The 19704-nt window shown below is 59.3% G+C and overlaps 3 protein-coding genes across 4 annotated transcripts; 1 reads left to right on the forward strand and 2 right to left on the reverse strand.

Moving 5' to 3' along the window:
• The first annotated feature begins 1999 nt into the window (after positions 1–1999).
• RNF181 (ring finger protein 181) lies at positions 2000–5720 on the forward strand. The gene is made up of 5 exons (XM_007665554.3): positions 2000–2136; positions 4554–4687; positions 4953–5068; positions 5269–5343; positions 5585–5720. Exons 1-5 carry the CDS (start codon positions 2051–2053, stop codon positions 5642–5644), a joined length of 471 nt encoding a protein of 156 aa, XP_007663744.1. The 5' UTR covers positions 2000–2050; the 3' UTR covers positions 5645–5720.
• Positions 5721–6532: 812 nt separating this feature from the next.
• On the reverse strand, positions 6533–11773 carry TMEM150A (transmembrane protein 150A). Of its 2 annotated transcripts, XM_029075926.2 has the most exons (8): positions 11692–11773; positions 11136–11283; positions 10442–10489; positions 10069–10155; positions 9742–9809; positions 9107–9234; positions 8444–8621; positions 6533–7248 (listed from the first exon to the last, which is right to left on the reverse strand). In XM_029075926.2, exons 2-8 carry the CDS (start codon positions 11198–11200, stop codon positions 7007–7009), a joined length of 816 nt encoding a protein of 271 aa, XP_028931759.1. In that variant the 5' UTR covers positions 11201–11283; positions 11692–11773; the 3' UTR covers positions 6533–7006. The 2 variants fall into 2 exon arrangements, with proteins under 2 accessions (XP_028931759.1, XP_028931758.1); XM_029075925.2 differs by lacking the exon at positions 11692–11773 and having other exon boundaries at positions 11136–11554.
• Positions 11774–16493: 4720 nt separating this feature from the next.
• On the reverse strand, positions 16494–18216 carry C11H2orf68 (chromosome 11 C2orf68 homolog). The gene is made up of 4 exons (XM_029074446.1): positions 18089–18216; positions 17872–17990; positions 17440–17579; positions 16494–17281 (listed from the first exon to the last, which is right to left on the reverse strand). The coding sequence occupies exons 1-4, from the start codon at positions 18193–18195 to the stop codon at positions 17159–17161; spliced, it is 489 nt and encodes a 162-aa protein (XP_028930279.1). The 5' UTR covers positions 18196–18216; the 3' UTR covers positions 16494–17158.
• Positions 18217–19704: the final 1488 nt, after the last annotated feature.

Here is a 19704-nt window from a genome sequence, read left to right on the forward strand (position 1 = left end):
GAGCCTCACGTGGGACAACCTGATTACCCTGTATCTACCCCAGCACTTAGAACAGTGCTCTGCACCTAGTAAGTGCTTAACAAATACCAACATTATTATTATTATTCATTCATTCATTCAATAGTATTTATTGAGCACTTACTAGGTACACGACACTGGACTAAGTGCTTGGAATGGACAAATCGGCAACAGATAGAGACAGTGCTTAGTCCAGTGCTCTGCACCTAGTAAGCGCTCAATAATTAGACTGTGAGCCCATCATTGGGCAGGAATTGTCTCTATTACCAAACTGTCCATTCCAAGCGCTTAGTCCAGTGCTCTGCACCTAGTAAGCGCTCAATAATTAGACTGTGAGCTCGTCATTGGGCAGGGAGGGTCTCCATCTGTTGCCCAATTGTCCATTCCAAGCACTTAGTCCAGTGCTCTGCACATAGTAAGCACTCAGTAATTACACTGTGAGCCCATCATTGGGCAGGGATGGTCTCTATCTGTTGCCCAATTGTCCACTTCAAGCGCTTAGTCAGTGCTCTGCACCTCGTAAGTGCTCAATAAATACTATCGGATGAATGAATGAATTCCAAGCTCTCAGTCCAGTGCTCTGCACCTCGTAAGCGCTCAATAAATACTATCGGATGAATGAATGAATTCCAAGCGCTTAGTCCAGTGCTCTGCACCTCGTAAGCGCCCAATAAATACTATCGGATGAATGAATGAATTCCAAGCTCTTAGTCCAGCGCTCTGCACCTCGTAAGCGCTCAATAAATACTATCGGATGAATGAATGAATTCCAAGCTCTCAGTCCAGTGCTCTGCACCTCGTAAGCGCTCAATAAATACTATCGGATGAATGAATGAATTCCAAGCGCTTAGTCCAGTGCTCTGCACCTCGTAAGCGCTCAATAAATACTATCGGATGAATGAATGAATTCCAAGCTCTCAGTCCAGCGCTCTGCACCTCGTAAGCGCTCAATAAATACTATCGGATGAATGAATGAATTCCAAGCTCTCAGTCCAGTGCTCTGCACCTCGTAAGCGCTCAATAAATACTATCGGATGAATGAATGAATTCCAAGCGCTTAGTCCAGCGCTCTGCACCTCGTAAGCGCTCAATAAATACTATCGGATGAATGAATGAATTCCAAGCGCTCAGTCCAGCGCTCTGCACCTCGTAAGCGCTCAATAAATACTATCGGATGAATGAATGAATTCCAAGCTCTCAGTCCAGCGCTCTGCACCTCGTAAGCGCTCAATAAATACTATCGGATGAATGAATGAATTCCAAGCTCTCAGTCCAGTGCTCTGCACCTCGTAAGCGCTCAATAAATACTATCGGATGAATGAATGAATTCCAAGCGCTCAGTCCAGCGCTCTGCACCTCGTAAGCGCTCAATAAATACTATCGGATGAATGAATGAATTCCAAGCTCTCAGTCCAGTGCTCTGCACCTCGTAAGCGCTCAATAAATACTATCGGATGAATGAATGAATTCCAAGCTCTCAGTCCAGTGCTCTGCACCTCGTAAGCGCTCAATAAATACTATCGGATGAATGAATGAATTCCAAGCGCTTAGTCCAGCGCTCTGCACCTCGTAAGCGCTCAATAAATACTATCGGATGAATGAATGAATTCCAAGCTCTCAGTCCAGCGCTCTGCACCTCGTAAGCGCTCAATAAATACTATCGGATGAATGAATGAATTCCAAGCGCTCAGTCCAGTGCTCTGCACCTCGTAAGCGCTCAATAAATACTATCGGATGAATGAATGAATTCCAAGCGCTCAGTCCAGCGCTCCGCCGCTCGTAAGCGCTCAATAAATAGTCTAGAAGGCAAGCGACCGCCCCCATTGGCTCGGGCGGCCGCTCACCTGACCCGCAAGGAGCCAATGGGGAATAAGCGTTCCATTTCCGGGTTGTGGTGACGTCGGCGCGGGCGAGAGCTGCTGTGATTGGCCCGCGGGGCGCGGCGCGGCCTCCCATTGGCTGGGGGCAAAGGGGGCCGCGGCGGGGGCGGAGGGGCAACCGCGGGCCGGAGGGGACGGGCCGGGACGGGCACATGGCGTCCTACTTCGAGGAGCACGACTGCGAGCCCGGCCTCCCGGAGGAGCAATACCGACAGAACGCGCTGCTGGAGCTCGCCCGGTGCGACCCCGGGCCCGCCGCTGCGCTTTATCCGCCCCGGGGCAGGGGGCATTTAGTCATCATCATGTTGGTATTGGTTAAGCGCTTCCTATGTGCAGAGCACTGTTGTAAGCGCTGGGGGAGATCCAGGGTCATCAGGTGGTCCCACGGGAGGCTCCCAGTCCTCATCCCCATTTGGCAGAGGAGGGAACTGAGGCACAGAGAATGATGATGTTGGTATTTGGTAAGCGCTATGTGCAGAGCACTGTTCTAAGCGTTGGGGGAGATCCAGGGTCATCAGGTGGTCCCACGGGAGGCTCCCAGTCCTCATCCCCATTTGGCAGAGGAGGGAACTGAGGCACAGAGAATGATGATGTTGGTATTTGGTAAGCGCTGACTATGTGCAGAGCACCGTTCTAAGCGTTGGGGGAGGGACAGGGGCATCAGGTGGTCCCATGGGAGGCTCCCAGTCCTCATCCCCATTTGGCAGAGGAGGGAACTGAGGCACAGAGAAGTTAAGTGACTTGCCCAAGGTCACACAGCTGACAAGTGGCAGAGCTGGGATAATAATGATACCGGTATTTGTTAAGTGCTTACTGTGTGCCGAGCACTGTTCTAAGCGCTGGGGGAGAGACAGGGGCATCAGGTGGTCCCACTGGAGGCTCCTAGTCCTCATCCCCATTTGACAGAGGAGGGAACTGAGGCACAGAGAATAATAATAATGTTGGTATTTAAGCGCTGACTTTGTGCAGAGCACTGTTCTAAGCACTGGGGGAGATACAGGGTCATCAGGTTGTCCCACGTGGGGCTGACATTTTTTAATCCGTGTCTCAGTGGAAAGAGCCCGGGCTTGGGAGTCAGAGGTCATGGGTTTGAATCCAGACTCTGCCACTTGTCAGCTGTGTGACTGTGGGCAAGTCAATTCACTTCTCTGTGCCACGTGAGACTCACAGGCTTCATCCCCATTTTCCAGATGAGGGAACTGAGGCCCAGAGAAGTGACTTGCACAACTGACAAGTGGCAGAGCCGGGATAATCATCATAATAAGGATGATGATGATGGCATTGGTTAAGCTCTTACTATGTGCAGAGCACTGTTCTAAGCGCTGGGGGAGATACAGGGGAATCAGGTGGTCCCACGGGAGGCTCACAGTCTTCATCCCCATTTTCCAGATGAGGGAACTGAGGCCCAGAGGAGTGACTTGTCCACGGTCACACAGCTGACAAGTGGCAGAGCCGGGATAATCATCATCATAAGGATGATGATGGCATTGGTTAAGCGCTTACTATGTGCCAAGCACTGTTAGGAGCGCTGGGGGAGGAGACAGTGTGGCTCAGTGGAAAGAGCCCGGGCTTGGGAGGCACAGGTCATGGGTTCGAATCCCCGCTCTGCCACTTGTCAGCTGGGTTACTGGGGGCAAGTCACTTCTCTGGGCCTCAGGGACCTCTTCTCTCAAGCCCGGGCTCTTTCCACTGAGCCACGGATTAAAAAATGTCAGCCCCACGTGGGACAACCTGATGACCCTGTATCTACCCCAGTGCTTAGAACAGTGCTCTGCACATAGTAAGCGCTTAACAAATACCATAATTATTATTATTCCTCTTTTACAGATGAGGTCCCTGAGGCCCAGAGAAGCTAAGTGACTTGCCCAAAGTCACACAGCTGAAAAGCAGCCGAATGGGGATTCATTCATTCAATAGTATTTATTGAGCGCGTACTATGTGCAGGGCACTGTACTAAGCGCTTGGAATGGACAATTCGGCAACAGATGGAGACCATCCCTGCCCAATAACAGGCTCACAGTGCTAAGCGCTCACAATGTGCCAGGCACTGCAGTCAGAGCTGAGGTGGACATAAGCAAATGGGGTTGGACCCGGTCCCTGTCCCCCGTGGGGCTCACGGTCTACACTCCCATTTCACAGATGAGGGAACTGAGGCCCAGAGGAGGGAAGTGACTGGTCCAAGGTCTTACAGCAGGCAAGAGGAGGCACGGGATTCTAATTCAAAACTGATTTGAACCCATGACCTCTGACTCCCAAGCCCGTGCTCTGTCCATTGAGCCACACTTTCTCTATCCGGGGGCAGGATGTTAGGTTATCGGGGGGCCGGGCAGGAGGAGTGAGGGGTGGGGGGCGGCCACAGCGCTCTGCACATAGTAAGTGCTCAATAAATATACCCTCGATTGATTGAAAACATCCTGAGTTCTGCTCCTGGCAGGGGGCTGGACCTGGATTGGCGTCGTGGGCAGGGAATGTGTCCCGTTGCTGTTGTAGTGTACCCTCCCAAGCGCTCAGTACAGGCCTTTGCACACAGTGAGCGCTCAGTAGATACGATTGAATGAATGAGGGGGGAGAGGCGGCGCTAGGAGTATCGGTGGGGGTGAGTTGCGAGGCCGGAGGGGAGAAGGCACGGTCCAGTGAAGCCCCATCCCATCCCAGGACGCTCTTCAACGGGATGGACATTGACCTGGGCTCCGCTGACCTCACCGACTGGGACCACCGGCTGCCCCCGCCCGCCGCCAAGAGAATCGTCCAGAACCTCCCCACGGCCGTCATCACCGAGGCCCAGGCCGGTGAGCGTCCTCCTCCTCCCTTTCCCCTCTGCCTCCGTCCCCTAGAGGGTCCTTCTCCCTTTCCCTTTCATCTTTGCCCCCCGTACCCGCCGTGGGGCAGCCGCTTCACTCGGTCCAAACCTCCCCTGCCGCCCTCTTCCCCCTCTCTCCAGCCCCAGGGGAGGCAGAGAGCAGGAGAGCAGGGCTTTAGGCGTGAGCTGCCCCGGGGGCTGGAGACCTCCAGGGGGACAGAGCGACGCCCCTTCCAACTCATTCTCCGTTCCAGACAAAGGTCTGAAGTGCCCCGTGTGCCTGCTGGAGTTTGAGGAGGAGCAGACGGCACGCGCCATGCCCTGTCAGCACCTGTTCCACGCCAACTGCATCCTACCCTGGCTGGGCAAGGTACCCCTCTGTCCCCTTCCCACCCCTTGGAGACTCTGCCTGAGGCTTTGGAGGGGAATAAGTGGCTGGGGGGTGGCCAACTGGACAATAAAGCGGAGCCTGCGGGCATCAGGGGCGAGAGGTGAAATGGGGCCCTCGCACGTGCGTGTCCTTCTGGGGCCGGAGGAACGGGAGCCCTCAGCCCCGACCTGTCTCTCCAGACCAACTCCTGTCCCCTGTGCCGGCACGAGCTGCCCACGGACAACGCAGAGTACGAGGAATACAAGAAGGACAAGGTAGGGTTAGGGGCGGGGATGGGCCAAAGGGTCTCTCCTACCCCACCTCATGCTAGGGCTCCTCCCTCTTTGCACACACCAACAGGCCAGATCTTTCCAGATCTTGAGACCACTCAGAGACTCCCCGGGGTACCTCACGCCAACTCCCCCCCCGCCCTGCAGCTACTGCAGGTCCCTGGTGGGCCTCGGAGGGGTTCGGGGTGGGCTGGGACCCCTCGCTCCAGCCGCCTCTGTCTTGCAGGCCCGCCAGCAGCAACGGCAGCACCGGCTCGAGTACCTGCACGGAGCCATGTACACGTGATGGAGCCGGGAGCCCGAGGCTGCCCCTGCCCTCCTTCCCCGCCAGCCCCCCCGCCCCCCCGGCTTATTAAATTTCCTTATGTGGCCCCGCAGGTATCTCGCCTAGGTATCTCGCCACAGGTATCTCTGTGAGGGGGGAGGATGGAGTAGCTAGGGCCCCTTCAGAAGTGCCGAAGCCTGAGCCGGCTCGCCGGGCCCAGGCGCTGCAGGGGGCCTGGCCGTGCCGGTGAGGGGAGGCTTGCTCAGATGCCAATCTCCGGGGTGGGGAGGAGGCTCTTCCAAGCAGTGGGCCAGAACTATCGGGTCACTGGAGAATCAGCGAGCAGAGACCTCCAGACGGTTGCCCCCGGCAGGAGCCCGCCACCTCCCTAAAGACCCTCATGGAGCGGCTCCCCTGTGGGCTGAAGCCGCTCCTCGCAGAGCTCACCTGATTCTGAGCCCCCGGGGAGCGGAGGGGGCCTCGCCTCCAGAAATCAATGCTTGGGCCTCCCCGGAGGAGCTGCTTTGCTCCAGGTCTCCACCCTACAGCATCCGTCCCGGGGCCCAGGGTGATCAGCACAGTGCTGGGCCCCCCTGACCCGCTGGCCAGAGCTGCCCTTTTCCCTCTTGCCCCGGCAGGCCCGGTGTAGGGGTGGGGAAAACAGCAACCTTGGGCCTGTAGGCAAAGTAATGCTTCGCCCCACTAACCGAGCAGGCCCGGAAGAGCTCGCCCCCATCCCCGAGATGAGAGAGCGCGGGAACCGCAGTTAAAAGGGAGATTAGAGTAGGGGTGGTGCCCCCCCCCCCCCGTACCCCCCACTGTTGTTCATCTCTTCCCTGGAATCAGAGGCCAAGCCCCAGCCCCTCCCTGCCCTCCACCCCTCTCTCCAAAGAGACCCCAAGGCCGTGGCACAATCCAAGCCATTTTTTTATAGATATAAAAAAGTACTAAAATTACCCAAGTGGTTCTGCTCTGTTATTTGCCCTAAAGGAAGGAGGGGAGAAGGAAAAGAGTTGAATGGCTTGTGCTGGCCTGCTGCAGCTTGGAGGCGGGAGGGTCCCATCCGGGCCCAGTCCCTTCCTCCCAACTTCCCGCAGCAGAAGCTCCACCGGCCCCAGGGCAGGGGAGCAGAAGGCACCGTGGGGGGATTGGGGTGGGAAACAACGTTTAAAAATTCCTGGCCCTGCCCCCCCGATAGGTGGACTGGCTCCATTAGGCACATGGGCAGCCCCAGGGGTTGGGGGAGTGGCCCGTTAGGGTGGTACAGGCTGGAGAAGGGCCTCCCCCCTCCAAATAACGCTTTCTCTTAAAAAAACTCTTTTTGGTACAAAATAAATGGGGGCGGGGTGAGGGCCGGCGCCAACCCCTGCCCCCCATCCAGTCTCAAATCATGGCGATGCCCTCTGGTGCACAGTGGAGGTGCGTGGAGGTGCTGCTGCTGCCCGGAGACTTACAGCCGCGGCCGGAGGCCGGCTGGAGGGCGGCCACCAGCGTGTCGCCCGACACGGCCCCGAACTCGTAGCTGAAGGTCCCGTAGAAGATGAGGATGTCGATGACGAAGACCCACTCGCACAGGGCGGCCACGTGCTGCAGCCGGGAGCTCTCGTGGATGAAGAAGATGCCGCCTGGGAGCCGGCTAAGGAACGGGGCGCCAGAATGGGATGGATCCTCCTCGTCTTCTCAGCTGCACCTGACCCGGTGCCAGGGTGGGGATCGGCTTTGGGGGGTGGGGGGGGCTTCTCACAGGGGCAGAGATGTGACCCCCCCACATCCCTACGCTCCCGCCCACACTCTCACCTCCCCCCGACTTGCTTCTGGGGCACGGCCGGGGCGGTATCACTGCACTAATGGGGAAGCGGATGGCCTAGTTAATAATGTTGGTTTTTGTTAAGCGCTTACTGTGTGCAGAGCACTCTTCTGAGATACAGGGTCATCAGGTTGTCCCACATGAGGCTCACAGTCTAAATCAGCGTGGCTCAGTGGAAAGAGCACGGGCTTTGGAGTCAGGGCTCATGAGTTCGAATCCCAGCTCTGCCACTTGTCGGCTGTGTGACTGTGGGCAAGTCACTTAACTTCTCCGTGCCTCAGTTCCCTCATCTGTAAAATGGGGATTAAGACTGTGAGCCCCACGTGGGACAACCTGATTCCCCTATGTCTACCCCAGCGCTTAGAACAGTGCTCGGCACATAGTAAGCGCTTAACAAATACCAACATTATTATTAAATCCCCATTTTACAGATGAGGTAACAGGCACAGAGAAGTTAAGTGACTCGCCCACAGTCACACAGTTGACAAGTGGCACATCGGAGATTCGAACCCATGACCTCTGACTCCCAAGCCCGCGCTCTTGCCACTGAGCCATGCTGCTTACCGTAATAGAGCCTGGGCCTGGGAGTCAGAAGGACCTGCGTTCTACTCCTGGCTCTGCCACTTATTTACTGTGTGACCTTGGGCAAGTCACTTCACTTCTCCGTGTCTCAGTTACCTCATCTGTAAAATGGGGATTAAGACTGTGAGCCCCCTGCGGGACGGGGACTGTGTCGGACCTGATTAGCTTATATCTAACCCAGCGCTTAGAACAGTGCTTGGCACATAGTATGAGCTTAAAGAATACTGTAATTATTACTATAATTATTGTGGGTCAGAAGCATCTGACCCCTGCACCGCCCCTCCTTGGGTCGGATCTGGGAGTGCATCGTGCGAGGTGTCAGACCAGGGGTCCCCGGCTATCGAGGCCCCAGGCCCGGGGTGGGGATGGGGGCGTTCCCCGGGGGCCGGGGCTCAGTCCACCCCCAAACCCAGCTCCCCCGGTAAGGATACTGAGGACCAGGGTGACGAAGGCGACGATGGCGAGTACAGCTCGCAAGTGGGCCATGGCCAGGTCGAGGGAGGCAGCGGCCCCGTGGTAGGACAGGACGCAGTGCAGGCAGACGAAGAGCAGGCCGGCGGGGAAGGCCACCCCAGCCCCAATGTAGTGCAGAGACTTGGCGTGATCCACCTGGGGGCGCGGGGACCACAGGGGGCTAAACGGGAGGCGGCGGGGCCGAGGGCCGGGGCAGGGGCCGGAGGCAGGGGCCGGTACGGTGACCCGTCTGATCATCTCACGTCAGCCCCACCTTCGCCTCGTGCTCGGCCCTCAGGAAGGGCTTACCACCACCACCGTCATTTTTAGTATCATCATCATCCCAAGTCTAATCCCGGCTCTACCACTGACCTGCTGTGTGACCTTGGGCAAGTCATTTAACCTCTCTGAGCCTCAGTTTCCTCATCTGTAAAACTGAGATAAGACACTTGCTCTCTCCACTTCCACTGTGACCATGTAGGGGAGGGGCTCTCTGATCTGATCATCTATTTCTTCCCCAGTGCTTAGCATTAAGTAAGTGCTTAACAAAGAATGAATTATCGGCAACCTCCCCACAACCTCTGGCCTCGCATCTGCCCGCCGCCGCAGAAGGAGGGGTGGGGGACGACACCCTGCCAGACCTGGAAGTTACCGACGACGACGAGCCCGGCGGCGTTGGTGCAGCCCGCGATCAGAGCCGTGGTGTTCACCCAGGAGTGGTGCCTCTGCTCCAGCAGCTGGCCGTAGCGCAGAAGGCAGATCAGCACCACTGTGGGCAGAAAACGTTAGAGGCCTCGGCCCCCGACCGATGGGGGTGGCGGGGGGGAAGAGTTGGGAAACTGGGGGGGCTGGGCCATCCCTCCCTCGTATCACTCAGAGGGTTGGTCAAGGAGGCGGAGGAAGGTGGGCAGGGGCTCTGAGTGGACAACCCGGCCCTGGGCCAGGGGCAGCCACTCTGTGTGTGGGGGCCGGGGGCGGAGGGGGAACGAAGAGGGGCAGAAAAAGGGAGACCGGCCTCACGGACGGCCCCCGTGAAGGCCTAAGCTGCCATCGGGTCACCTGCAATCAACCTACGGTAAGTACGCTGCTCTGCATTTAGTGGGCACTTAGAATTGAGCACTTGGGGGAGTATAACAGGAGCCAACCCGGAATTCCCTGCCCTCACCCAATTCCGCTCTAAAGAAGGCCTAGTGCAGGGCAGAGGGGTGATAGGGGCCGGTGGGAGGGGGAGGAGGGAGGATGTGTTTGGGGCGACGGAAGGAAGAGAGGCACTCACCCATGAAGGCACCGACGTTGCCGATGAGACTGAAGAGGCAGCTCTCGGGAGGGTACGTACCGCACTTGCTGGGGGTTCGGCGGGGGAGAGGGCAGTCAAGAGCCGACCCCAGGGTCCAGCCAAGCCCCACCTTGCCCCGTTTCGGAAGAATCCTGCTCTCCCGAGGTTGCCAGGTCGAGAAAGGGAAGGCGGCTGCCGCCCCGGGGGCTCTGTCTCAGGCTAAGGAGCCCCGGAGCCAGGTCGCGCCCGGGGCCTGTGGCTCCGAGGGGCCAAGGAGCCCCCAGCGGGGCCAGTGGAACACCCTGCCTCTGGCCCCGGGGGCCTCACCTGATGAGGGGAATGTCCTCCAGGGTGCAGCAGCTCTTCGGGGAGCCCTGCTTGGCAGACTCAGTGGAGCACGATTCATTGTAGGACCTATTGGAAGGGAGAGGGGAAGGGGGACAGGAGCAGGGGTGACGGGGGAGGAGAAGTGGATTGGAGGAAAGCAGGTCCCACCCTGTTCTTCCCGGCGTGCCCGCCCGACGGCAACTCTCGGCCCCTCTCCTAGCTCGGAGACCCCCGCCACCCGCCCCGCAGCTCACAGACAACACGGACGTGGGATGGGGGGCCGGGCAGGGGACTGGGGACAGGGGATGGCCATGCAAAAGGGAAGACCGGGGACTCCATCTGGCCCCTCGGGTTGGGAGAAGGGACATCATACCAGTTCTCCACGGGGCACACGTGGTGATTCATCACCGCCATGGCATACCTGCCGGGGGGCAGAAGGGCATCAGTAGCCTCCGCCCCTCCCCCCAACCGGCCAGCCCGCTCCTCCTCGAGCCACTCTCTTCCAGGCTCCTTGGAATCCGGTCCTGCCCTTCCTCCCCAGCAGATTAGCACATGCCCTGCTCGGAGCTCCGGGGCAGGTGGGGGCTGGGGGCCGGAACCTGAGCATCTGCCCCCTTCTCCTCCCCCTCCCAGCCCCGCTCTGCAAGGCAGTCCGCTCTGGACACCGACCCCGGCCGGGAGCAGAGGTGCCAGGGCGCTGCTGCCCGTCTGGCCGTCTGGCGGTGGTGCCAGCTGGTCCTGAGGGCGCTGGGTGGCTGCGGGGTTGGGCCGGGCGCTGGGCCAGGCGGTGGAGGCACCAGGAGCGGTGCCGGGCTCTGGCCCTCCTGCCTGGCTGGGACAAGGGACCTTGTGTCTGGGGTCCCTTCCCCAGCCTTCCCGGCCAGAGCTTCGGCCCGGCCCCGTTTTCCTCCGGCTCCTGGTTCTGCTTGCCCCCACGCTACTCTCCTCCTCCTGTCCTCAGTGCCCCCTGCCCTCACTGCTCCCCTCCTCTGCTCCCCAGTGCTCCCCGACCCCCAGTGCTGTGCCCTCCCCAGGCTCCCCCAGCCCTTGCCCACCGCTGAACTCACACGATCCATATGCCGGTGATGGAGAAGGCGGAGAGGCTGACTGGAAGGACGATCCAGGCGGTCATGAGGGAGGGGAGGGCCGGGAGCGGGACGGGGGAGCCCGGCTACCTCCTCCTGCCTCCGACCGCAACCATGGGCTGCCCCGACCCTGGGGGAGGCGGAGAGACGGGAGGAAAGGGGGTCACGGTGGGGACCGGGGAGCGGGACCGGTCTCTAGGACGGCCCTCTTCTCCCTCCCACCCCTCTGGGGGGTCCCCATGGATGCTCAGACCCCAGTAAGACCAACCCTGCTGCAAAAAAAAAAGGAGCAAAACCAGGCAAGTGCGCCCAACCCTGAGCGGGGGGCAGAAAGGGTGGGAGCCCCCTCCTCGTCCCTCCCTGGGCCGGGGGGAGGGGTCTGTTGGACCCTCCCCCACCGGGTGCAGGCTCCTCCCAGGGAGGGGGAAAGAGCTGGATGTGGCAGCTCTGCTCCAGGTTAGGGGTCGTGACCTCTCCCCCCCACCATCATCATCATCATCATCATCATCATCATCATCATCATCATCATCACCACCACCTCCTCCTCCTCCTCCACCTTCACCACCTCCTCCTCCCGGAATGGCCCTTTAAAGGGTTTAAAGAGCAGGGTCTTGGGCCGGCTCCCTGCCCTCCCTCCCCCGGGCAGGGGCGGCCGCCCCGGGGGCCGACGGGCCTTGGAGTCCATGGGCCGGCAGGCCCCGGGGCCGCCCCCGCCGCCCGGACTACAATTCCCGGCAGCCCCCGCGCCGGCCCCGCCGTGACGTCACAATAGCGGGGGGGGCGGGGCCGGGCCGCCCCCTGCCCCTTCATTCACTCATTCAGTCGTATTTCTTGAGCGCTTACGAGGTGCAGAGCGCTGGCCTGAGCCCTTGGAATGGACAGTTTGCGTCCCTGCCCGCTGACGGGCTTGCAGTCTGAAAGGGGGAGACGGACAAAAACAAGACAACTTAATGACCGTAAATAGAATGAAGGGGGTGGACGCCTCATTCTCCAAATAAACGGGGGAATACAAATATAGACAAATGAGCACAGGGCTGAGGGGAGGGGGAGGAGCAGAGGGAAAGCGTGGCTCAGTGGGAAGAGTCAGAGTTCAAGGGTTCGAGTCCCGGCTCTGCCACTTGCCGGCTGGGTGACTGTGGGCGGGTCACTTCGCTTCTCTGGGCCTCAGTGACCTCAGCTGGAAAATGGGGGTGAAGACTGTGAGCCTCACGTGGGACAACCTGATTCCCCTGTATCTACCCCAGCGCTTAGAACAGTGCTCTGCACATAGTAAGCGCTTAACAAATACCAACGTTATTAAAGGGGGGAAAGGGGGCATAGCTGAGGGGAGGTGAAGGGGGAGCAGAGAGGGAGCAGAGGGCCCCTTGCCCTCTGTCCTCTGCCCCACCGAGAGGTGCCCTTCTCCATGGGCTCGCCTGCACGCAGTGGCATCTCTGGGGCAGCGGGGCCCCCTCCAGCAGGCCCCTGGACCCTCCGGGCAGCGGTCTGGTGCAGCGGGGCCACCCCGGCCGGTGCCAACCCCATCTAAAGACTTCCTTTCATTCATTCAATAGTATTTATTGAACGCTTACTATGTGCAGAGGACTGTACTAAGCGCTCGGAATGTCCTCGTGCCTCAGCAGCCCCGGAGGAATGAATGTGACCCCCAGAACACAGAGTGGATGGACTTGAATCCGCCCTGGGCCCCTGCGCCAGGGCCGACGCCGAGGGAGGGCCGCAAAAGCCAGAAGGGGCCGGGGTTCAGCCACATCCAGCGCTACTCCTTTCTGGCGGGCCCTTTCCACGGGGAGTGGGGTGAAATCCTGTCAGCTCCCCCCAACCCCGCCGAGGGTGTCCCATCCTCGGCCCAAGCCACACCACACGTGTCCAGCCCCGGAGGATCTCGGGAGCGGTCATCAGGGTGGCCGTGGGACTCCCCTGCAGCCACGAGATGCTGCGGAAAAGGGCTGCGCCTTTCGGGCTTCAGGACTCCTTCTAGCCAGAGCTCAGCAGCCGTGGAGACGGCCTCACCCTCCCCGCCTGGAGAGGCAAGGGACCACCGCCCTCACCCCAAGGGGACAGACCCAGCCAGGGGAGGGGGTGAGGACCGTTGGCTCAATGGTGGGAACCATTCGCCACCCCATCTGGAGTTGAGATTATCAGCTGACTCTCTTGGCCAGGGCGCTGATGAGCTGGAAGAATGATGGCATTCATTGAGCATTTACTATGAGCCTAGCACTGTGTAAAGCGCTGGTTTAGCTATTAGATAATCCTATGGACACAGTGCCGGTCCCCCATGGGGGCTGACAATCTAAAAGCAGGAGAGGCCAGGTATTTTATGTCCATTTTACAGATGAGGAAACTAAAGCCCAGAGATCTGTTGCTTCCACTGTGCTGGGTCCGTAGAGGTAAGCAGCTCTTTCACTCTTGCTTCACCTCAACCCGTGAGCGAGGCAGAGGATTGGGGGGAGGGGTCATTGAAAGCAAGAAGGCAGGAGGAGAGAGACTGGAGGCAGAAGAGGGACGCTTGTTTCAGTCGCTAGGGTGGATGAAAGGAGCTGATTTTTGTTCCCGCAGAGGCTGGACGCCCCTGCCCTGCTGGATGGGGTTCAGCGGCAGTTCCCGGGCCACAAAGGGACCACCCCAGCTGGCAGGAGTCGGCCTCAGCTGGGGACGAACCCCAGGGACTCCATGTCTCTTTCCAGAGGCTTCTCCGGGTGAGGGGCCCGCCTCCCACCCTGTCCTCAGGCTGAGAAAGCCTTACGCCCTTGAAGGACCAGTTCCCCCTGCTTACTGTCCAGGACTCGGGTCCAGATTCCAGGTTTCCCTGGCAACGGCCCTAAACAATCCCACTGCGTTGTGAGGTCACGGTTGCCCAGGAGACCCCTGACCCTGGAAGTCCAGCCTTGGCAGCGACAGGTAAGAAGAAACAGGCCTGGCCATTTATTTGGCGATGGAGCTGGATCTGAGCCCAGTGAGGAGTCTGGGGCCAAGCTGGAGCCGCTCTCTAGGGTAGCTCTGTAGCGTCTGCGTGCGGGGTCTCGGCACCCTCGGCCAGAACCGAGGCCCAGTGGGGCAGAGTCCTCCTCCGGGTCGTAGCAGAACTCGCGATTGACTCAGGACTCCGGACTCCCCTCCTGGTTTGGACACTGATCTCCTGTTCCTTCTCAAGGAACGACCCCAGGGTCGGGTCAGTGCACGAATTCCTCAACACCTCCCCCCCCCCCCCCCCCCCCCAAAAAAGCCTTCAGGGAAGGTAGTGCAGCCTAGTGGAAAGCACAAGGGGTTGGGAATTAGGGGAACCCAGGTTCTCTTTCCAGCTCATCAGTGGCCAGTTGAATGACCTTGGGAAAGTCACTTGACCTCAGTAGGCCTCAGTTCCACCTTGCTGCCGATTCCTTGCCCACATTCTCCCTCTGGCCTGAAACTCCCTCCTTCTTTCATATCTGACAGATCACCACTTTCCCCACTGTCAAAGTCTTACTAAAATCACGTCTCCAAGAGGTCTTCCCCAACTAAATCTTGCATCTCCCCTATGGCTCTCCCTTCCGTGTCATCCTTGCAGTTGGATCTGTCCCCTTTAAGCACCCGAAATTCATCCCACCCTCAACCCCCACAGCTCTTATGTACACATCTCGAGTTTATTTTCATATCTGTCTCTCTAGTCTGTAAACTCCTTATGGGCAGGGAACATATATCTCAAACTCTGTTGTACTGTACACTCCCAAGTGCTTAGTAAGCATTCAATAAATTCCACTGATTCCCTTATCAGTAAAATGATGACCTATTTCCAGAACTGTTGTGAGGCAAAAATGACAACTTATGTGAAAGCACTTGGGAAAAATCAAAACTCTAGGCAAGTACAAAGGCTTGTTTTTATTGTTGAGATGTGACCTGTGCCCAGGGAACCTGCTGAGCTACTCAAACCGCTCCAGTGCCCGGATCTGCCCTCATCCTCGGCACATGTGGGAAATGGGGGAGTATCCCGTTTTCAGGTGCTGCCATAGCCACGTGCCCCACAAACCTACTCCCTACCTGGGCCGGGGAGGACAGGAGTGTGGGGGGAACCCAGCCCCAGTTCCTCCCAGGGTGGACAAAACCAGAGGGCTGGGAGAGGTGGGGGAAGAGGCAGAATGGGATGCAGCTCCAGTGTCCTGAGGGCTCCGGGGACCCAGCTGAGGGAGAGACGAGAGTCTCTGGTGGGGGGGGGGGTTGGGGGCAGGGGTCTGGGCCCGGCTGAGCTAGGCAAACTCAGATCGACCCACTGACTCAGACAGTCGGGGCTGTGGGGGTTTAGATTGATGGGACCCACAGAGTCCCTCGAGGCTGCCCAGCACCCACTTGCTGAGGCCTGGAAGAGGGGCGAGGATGGAGGCAAAGCTTCGTGGCCACTGCCCCTTCCTCCCCAACTCCTGGCTTCAGGCAGTTTTGCCACGTGGGAGGAATGTATGGCGGGGGGGAGGCAGATGACTGGATAAATGTCTGACTGCCACCATCCCCTTTACCCTCAGTATTCGACCCTCTTTCTAGCCGAGGGAAGCCTATTCTTGGCTTCTGTCCCTAAGGGGACCCTGGAGGGGTCTGGGCTGGGTTCAGCCTGATCCTGAGACTGAAGACAGCAAGGGAGAGGTTCAAGGCAGAAACAGCAGCCAGGAGAGGGAGAGCCTGGTTTTTGAAACGGTATTTTTCTCTCCCCTCACAGGAAAGGGAAGGGGCACTGATGGAAGGAGCAGAAGGTTTAGGGAGATCTGCTATGGCTTTGTTTGCAGCACTCAGCTATGGGAACCATTGGTATTAAATGTCCACTGTAAACAGAGCACTGTAACGGGTGCCTCCTGCTTGCAAAGCACTGTGCTGGGTGACTTGTGAGCAGAGAATTGTACTGGCAGGCTTCCTGGGGGCACAGTGCCGTTTGTATTGCCTCCCGTGGGCAGAGCACTGTACTGGGCCCTTAGGAGAGTAAAAGAAAAACAAAAGACACGGCTCTGCTGGTGAGGAGCTTCTACTCTCCGCTCGCCGTGATGCCCGTTCACCTGGATCCATAACTTTTAGACACGGTGGCTAGTGCTTGTTACGAGGCTGAGGGTCAGGCTATGTGGTGGCTGGAGGCGTCTGGAGGAGGAAAAGGGTTCCTGGCCATCAACGATGACCACTGGCAGCCCCCACTGCTGGGCAACATTGAGGACAAAAAGCAGGGCCTGATAGGGTTGTGGGACTGGCTTCAGAGGGTGGTGGTGAGGGGGGGTGCCGGGAGACCTCTACTAGGAAAGCAGTGCTGCTGAGGGCAGTGGGGTTAACGGTCTTGGGGCGCACAGACCCTCGGAGCACCCCCACGCCCCTATAGGAATTAGACTCAGTAGATCAAGGCAGGGGCCGCCCTTTTTCGGTACCTTTATTCCGAGCATCGCGCAGCCGCGGACATTTTCTGGAGGCACACAGAGAGGGCGTGAACAGGAAAGCAGTATAAAAACCAGGATCGGGGGAAGTAAGGACTGCAGGAGGAGATGATTCACCATAAGATATGGATGGGGCTCCCCGTTTAGGGGGGCGGCCAGGTGGAGAAGGCTGTTATACGGCACACAGGCAGCTTCGGGAAGTTGGCACAGAACTTAACTGGGCCCTAGAGGGGGAGCGAGACAACGGCTCACTGCGCTGTTCTCTGACACCACCACGATTTCCTCACTGGCAAGGCGTGAGGTTGGGCGAAAGGCGGGGGGTCCCCTGAGGGCCCTCCCCGGGCCACACGGCGGCAGGCCAGTCCAGAGCCCGGGTCACTGCCTGAGGCAGGAGGGGTCCAGGGGGATGGTCAGCGCACGCCCTCGAAGGAGGCCCCAGGCCTGTGGATCGACACCTCTTCTCCCTCGGGAGGGGGGCCTCAAGCTGCGGCCGACTAGGGGAGGTGTCCCCCGGCCGCAGGCGGGGCCCGGCTCCCCCCTCGCCGGCGGTCCAACCCGCAGCTCCCCCGGCCCCCTTAGGGGCAGCCGGGGAAAAGGGGGTTCGCCCCCTCCGCGGGACACATGGCCCGGTCACTGCAGACTCTGCCGCTTTGCCATCTCTTCCTGGATGCGCCGTCGCAGGGCCTCGCGCATGGGAGGGTCCAGGGGGGTGTGGGCCGAGACCTCCTCGCTTACCCTGGCTGGGTCATCGTCCTGGACAGACCAGAGGAAAGTCACGGGGGCGGAGGCGGGACGGGACCCTGCCCCGTCCCTCCAACCGACCGTCCCGGCCGCCCGGCGGACACGGGGCGCGCCAGGGAGCTCCGGTTCGGGCCTTGCCCCGTGGCCCTCGCCCCAGAGCCGGGCCCTACCTGGTAGACGATGACGGAGGTGACCTCTCCGCCGTCGGCCTCGTACTCCAGGCAGAAGAGCTGGGGTCCGGGCGGCTCCGGGTCCGAGCTGCCGCTGGACTCCTCGAAGTCGGGGACGCGGGGGGCGGGGGGCTCTCCGGCTGGGGGGTCGAGGGGGGCAGCAGCAGCAGGAGGAAGAGGAGGAGAAGGAGGGGCAGGGGTCGGAGGGGGGGTGGGGGATCCACTCATTCATTCAATAGTATTTATTGAGCGCTTACTCTGTGCAGAGCACTGGACTCGGCGCTTGGAACGGACAAGTCGGCAACAGATGGAGGGGAGGGCTGCCAACCCCGGGCTCAGTTGCCAAGAATAACGATGATGGCGAGGCCCGGAGGGGCAAGGGGAGGGAGGGACGGGGGTTCCCCATCTTTGGGGCCCGTCCCTGGGGCTCACCTCGGCGGCGGGGCAGGTAGACCTGGCGGTCGGGCTTGCGGGGCCGAGCCGGGGCGGGCGTGTGCCGCCTCCTGCCCTTCTCGGTGGCCGCCTGCTTCATCCGCTTGTCGTAGTCGTCCCTGCGGGGAGCGGCGGGGTCAGAGGTCAAGAGGCCCCGGGAGCCCCGGGAGCCCTTCCCCCTCCCCGGCCGGGCCGCGGGGGCTGGGGCAGCCGGTACCGGGCCAGCTGGTTCCTGCGGATGTGGTGCACGAAGCCGTGGCTCATGTCCAGCCGGCCCCCGGGCTGGAAGCGGCAGCGCCGGCCCGGGCCCGGCTCCGCTTCCATCGGGGTCCTCCGCCGCTCCGCCCCCGGCCCCGCCCCGGCGCCGAAACACCCCCACCCGCCGGGGCACCGGACGGTGTCCGCCCCCTCCCCGGGCCCCAGGACCGGCCGGGACCGCCCTCCGCCGGACACCGGGACCGGCCCCCCCCCCGAGACAACCGCGGCCTCGCTCTACAGCCGGGGGGGCGAGGGCGAAGGGACGGGCTTCGGGAAGCCCACCCCCGCCCTCCGGGGACACAACTGCCATTTAGTGATCGATTTACCTTCGTGTCTGCCCCCCCCGCCGCCCCAGACCCTAACCTCTCTGTGGGCAGGGAGGTTGGAGAAGCGGCGGGGCTCAGTGGAGAAAGTTGCCCGTTTAATGGACAAAGTTGCCTGTTTCCTTGTTTCCATGTCTCCCCCCTTCTAATAATAATAATAATGTTGGTATTTGTTAAGCGCTTACTATGTGCCGAGCACTGTTCTAAGCGCTGGGGTAGACATAGGGGAATCAGGTTGTCCCACGTGGGGCTCACAGTCTTCATCCCCATTTTACAGATGAGGGAACTGAGGCCCAGAGAAGTGAAGTGACTTGCCCACAGTCACACAGCCGACAAGTGGCAGAGCTGGGATTCGAACTCGTGAGCCCTGACTCCAAAGCCCATGCTCTTTCCACTGAGCCACGCTGCTTCTCCAATAATAACAACGATGGCATTTATTAAGCGCTTACTAGGTGCTGCTTCCGGGGACATAACTGCCCTTTATTGATTTCTATTCATGTCTGTCTCTCCCCTCTAGACTGTAATCTCTTTGTGGACAAGCAGCGTGGCTCAGTGGAAAGAGCACGGCCTTTGGAGTCAGAGGTCATGGGTTCGAATCTCAGCTCGGCCACTTGTCGGCTGTGTGACGTTGGGCAAGTCACTTAACTTCTCGGTGCCTCAGTTACTTCATCTGTAAAATGGGGATTGAGACTGTGAGCCCCACGTGGGACAACCTGATTCCCCTGTGTCTACCCCAGCGCTTAGAACGGTGCTCGGCACATAGTAAGCGCTTAACAAATACCAATATTATTATTATTATTAGAAGCGGCGGGGCCCAGTGGATAAAGTTGCCTGTGGACTTGTTTCGATCTCTCTCTCCCCCTTTCTAAGAAGCGGCGGGGCCCAGTGGATAAATTTGCCTGTGGACTTGTTTCGATCTCTCTCTCCCCCTTTCTAATAATAATGATGGCATTTATTAAGCGCTTACTATGTACTGCCTCCGGGGACATAGCTGGTATTTATTGATTGATTTTTCATGTCTGTCCCCCCACCCCCAGACTGTAACCTCTTTGTGGGCAGGGAAGTTGGAGAAGCACGGGGCTCAGTGGATAACGTTGCCTGTTTACTTGTTTCGCTGTCTCTCTCCCCGCTTTTAATAATAATAATAATGATGGCATTTATTAAGCGCTTACTAGGTGCTGCCTCCAGGGACATAACTGGCATTTATTGATTTCTATTCATGTCTGTCTCTCCCCTCTAGACTGTAATCTCC

This window comes from Ornithorhynchus anatinus, chromosome 11 (genome assembly GCF_004115215.2).
Source record: "Ornithorhynchus anatinus isolate Pmale09 chromosome 11, mOrnAna1.pri.v4, whole genome shotgun sequence".
Classification (NCBI taxonomy): domain Eukaryota; kingdom Metazoa; phylum Chordata; class Mammalia; order Monotremata; family Ornithorhynchidae; genus Ornithorhynchus; species Ornithorhynchus anatinus.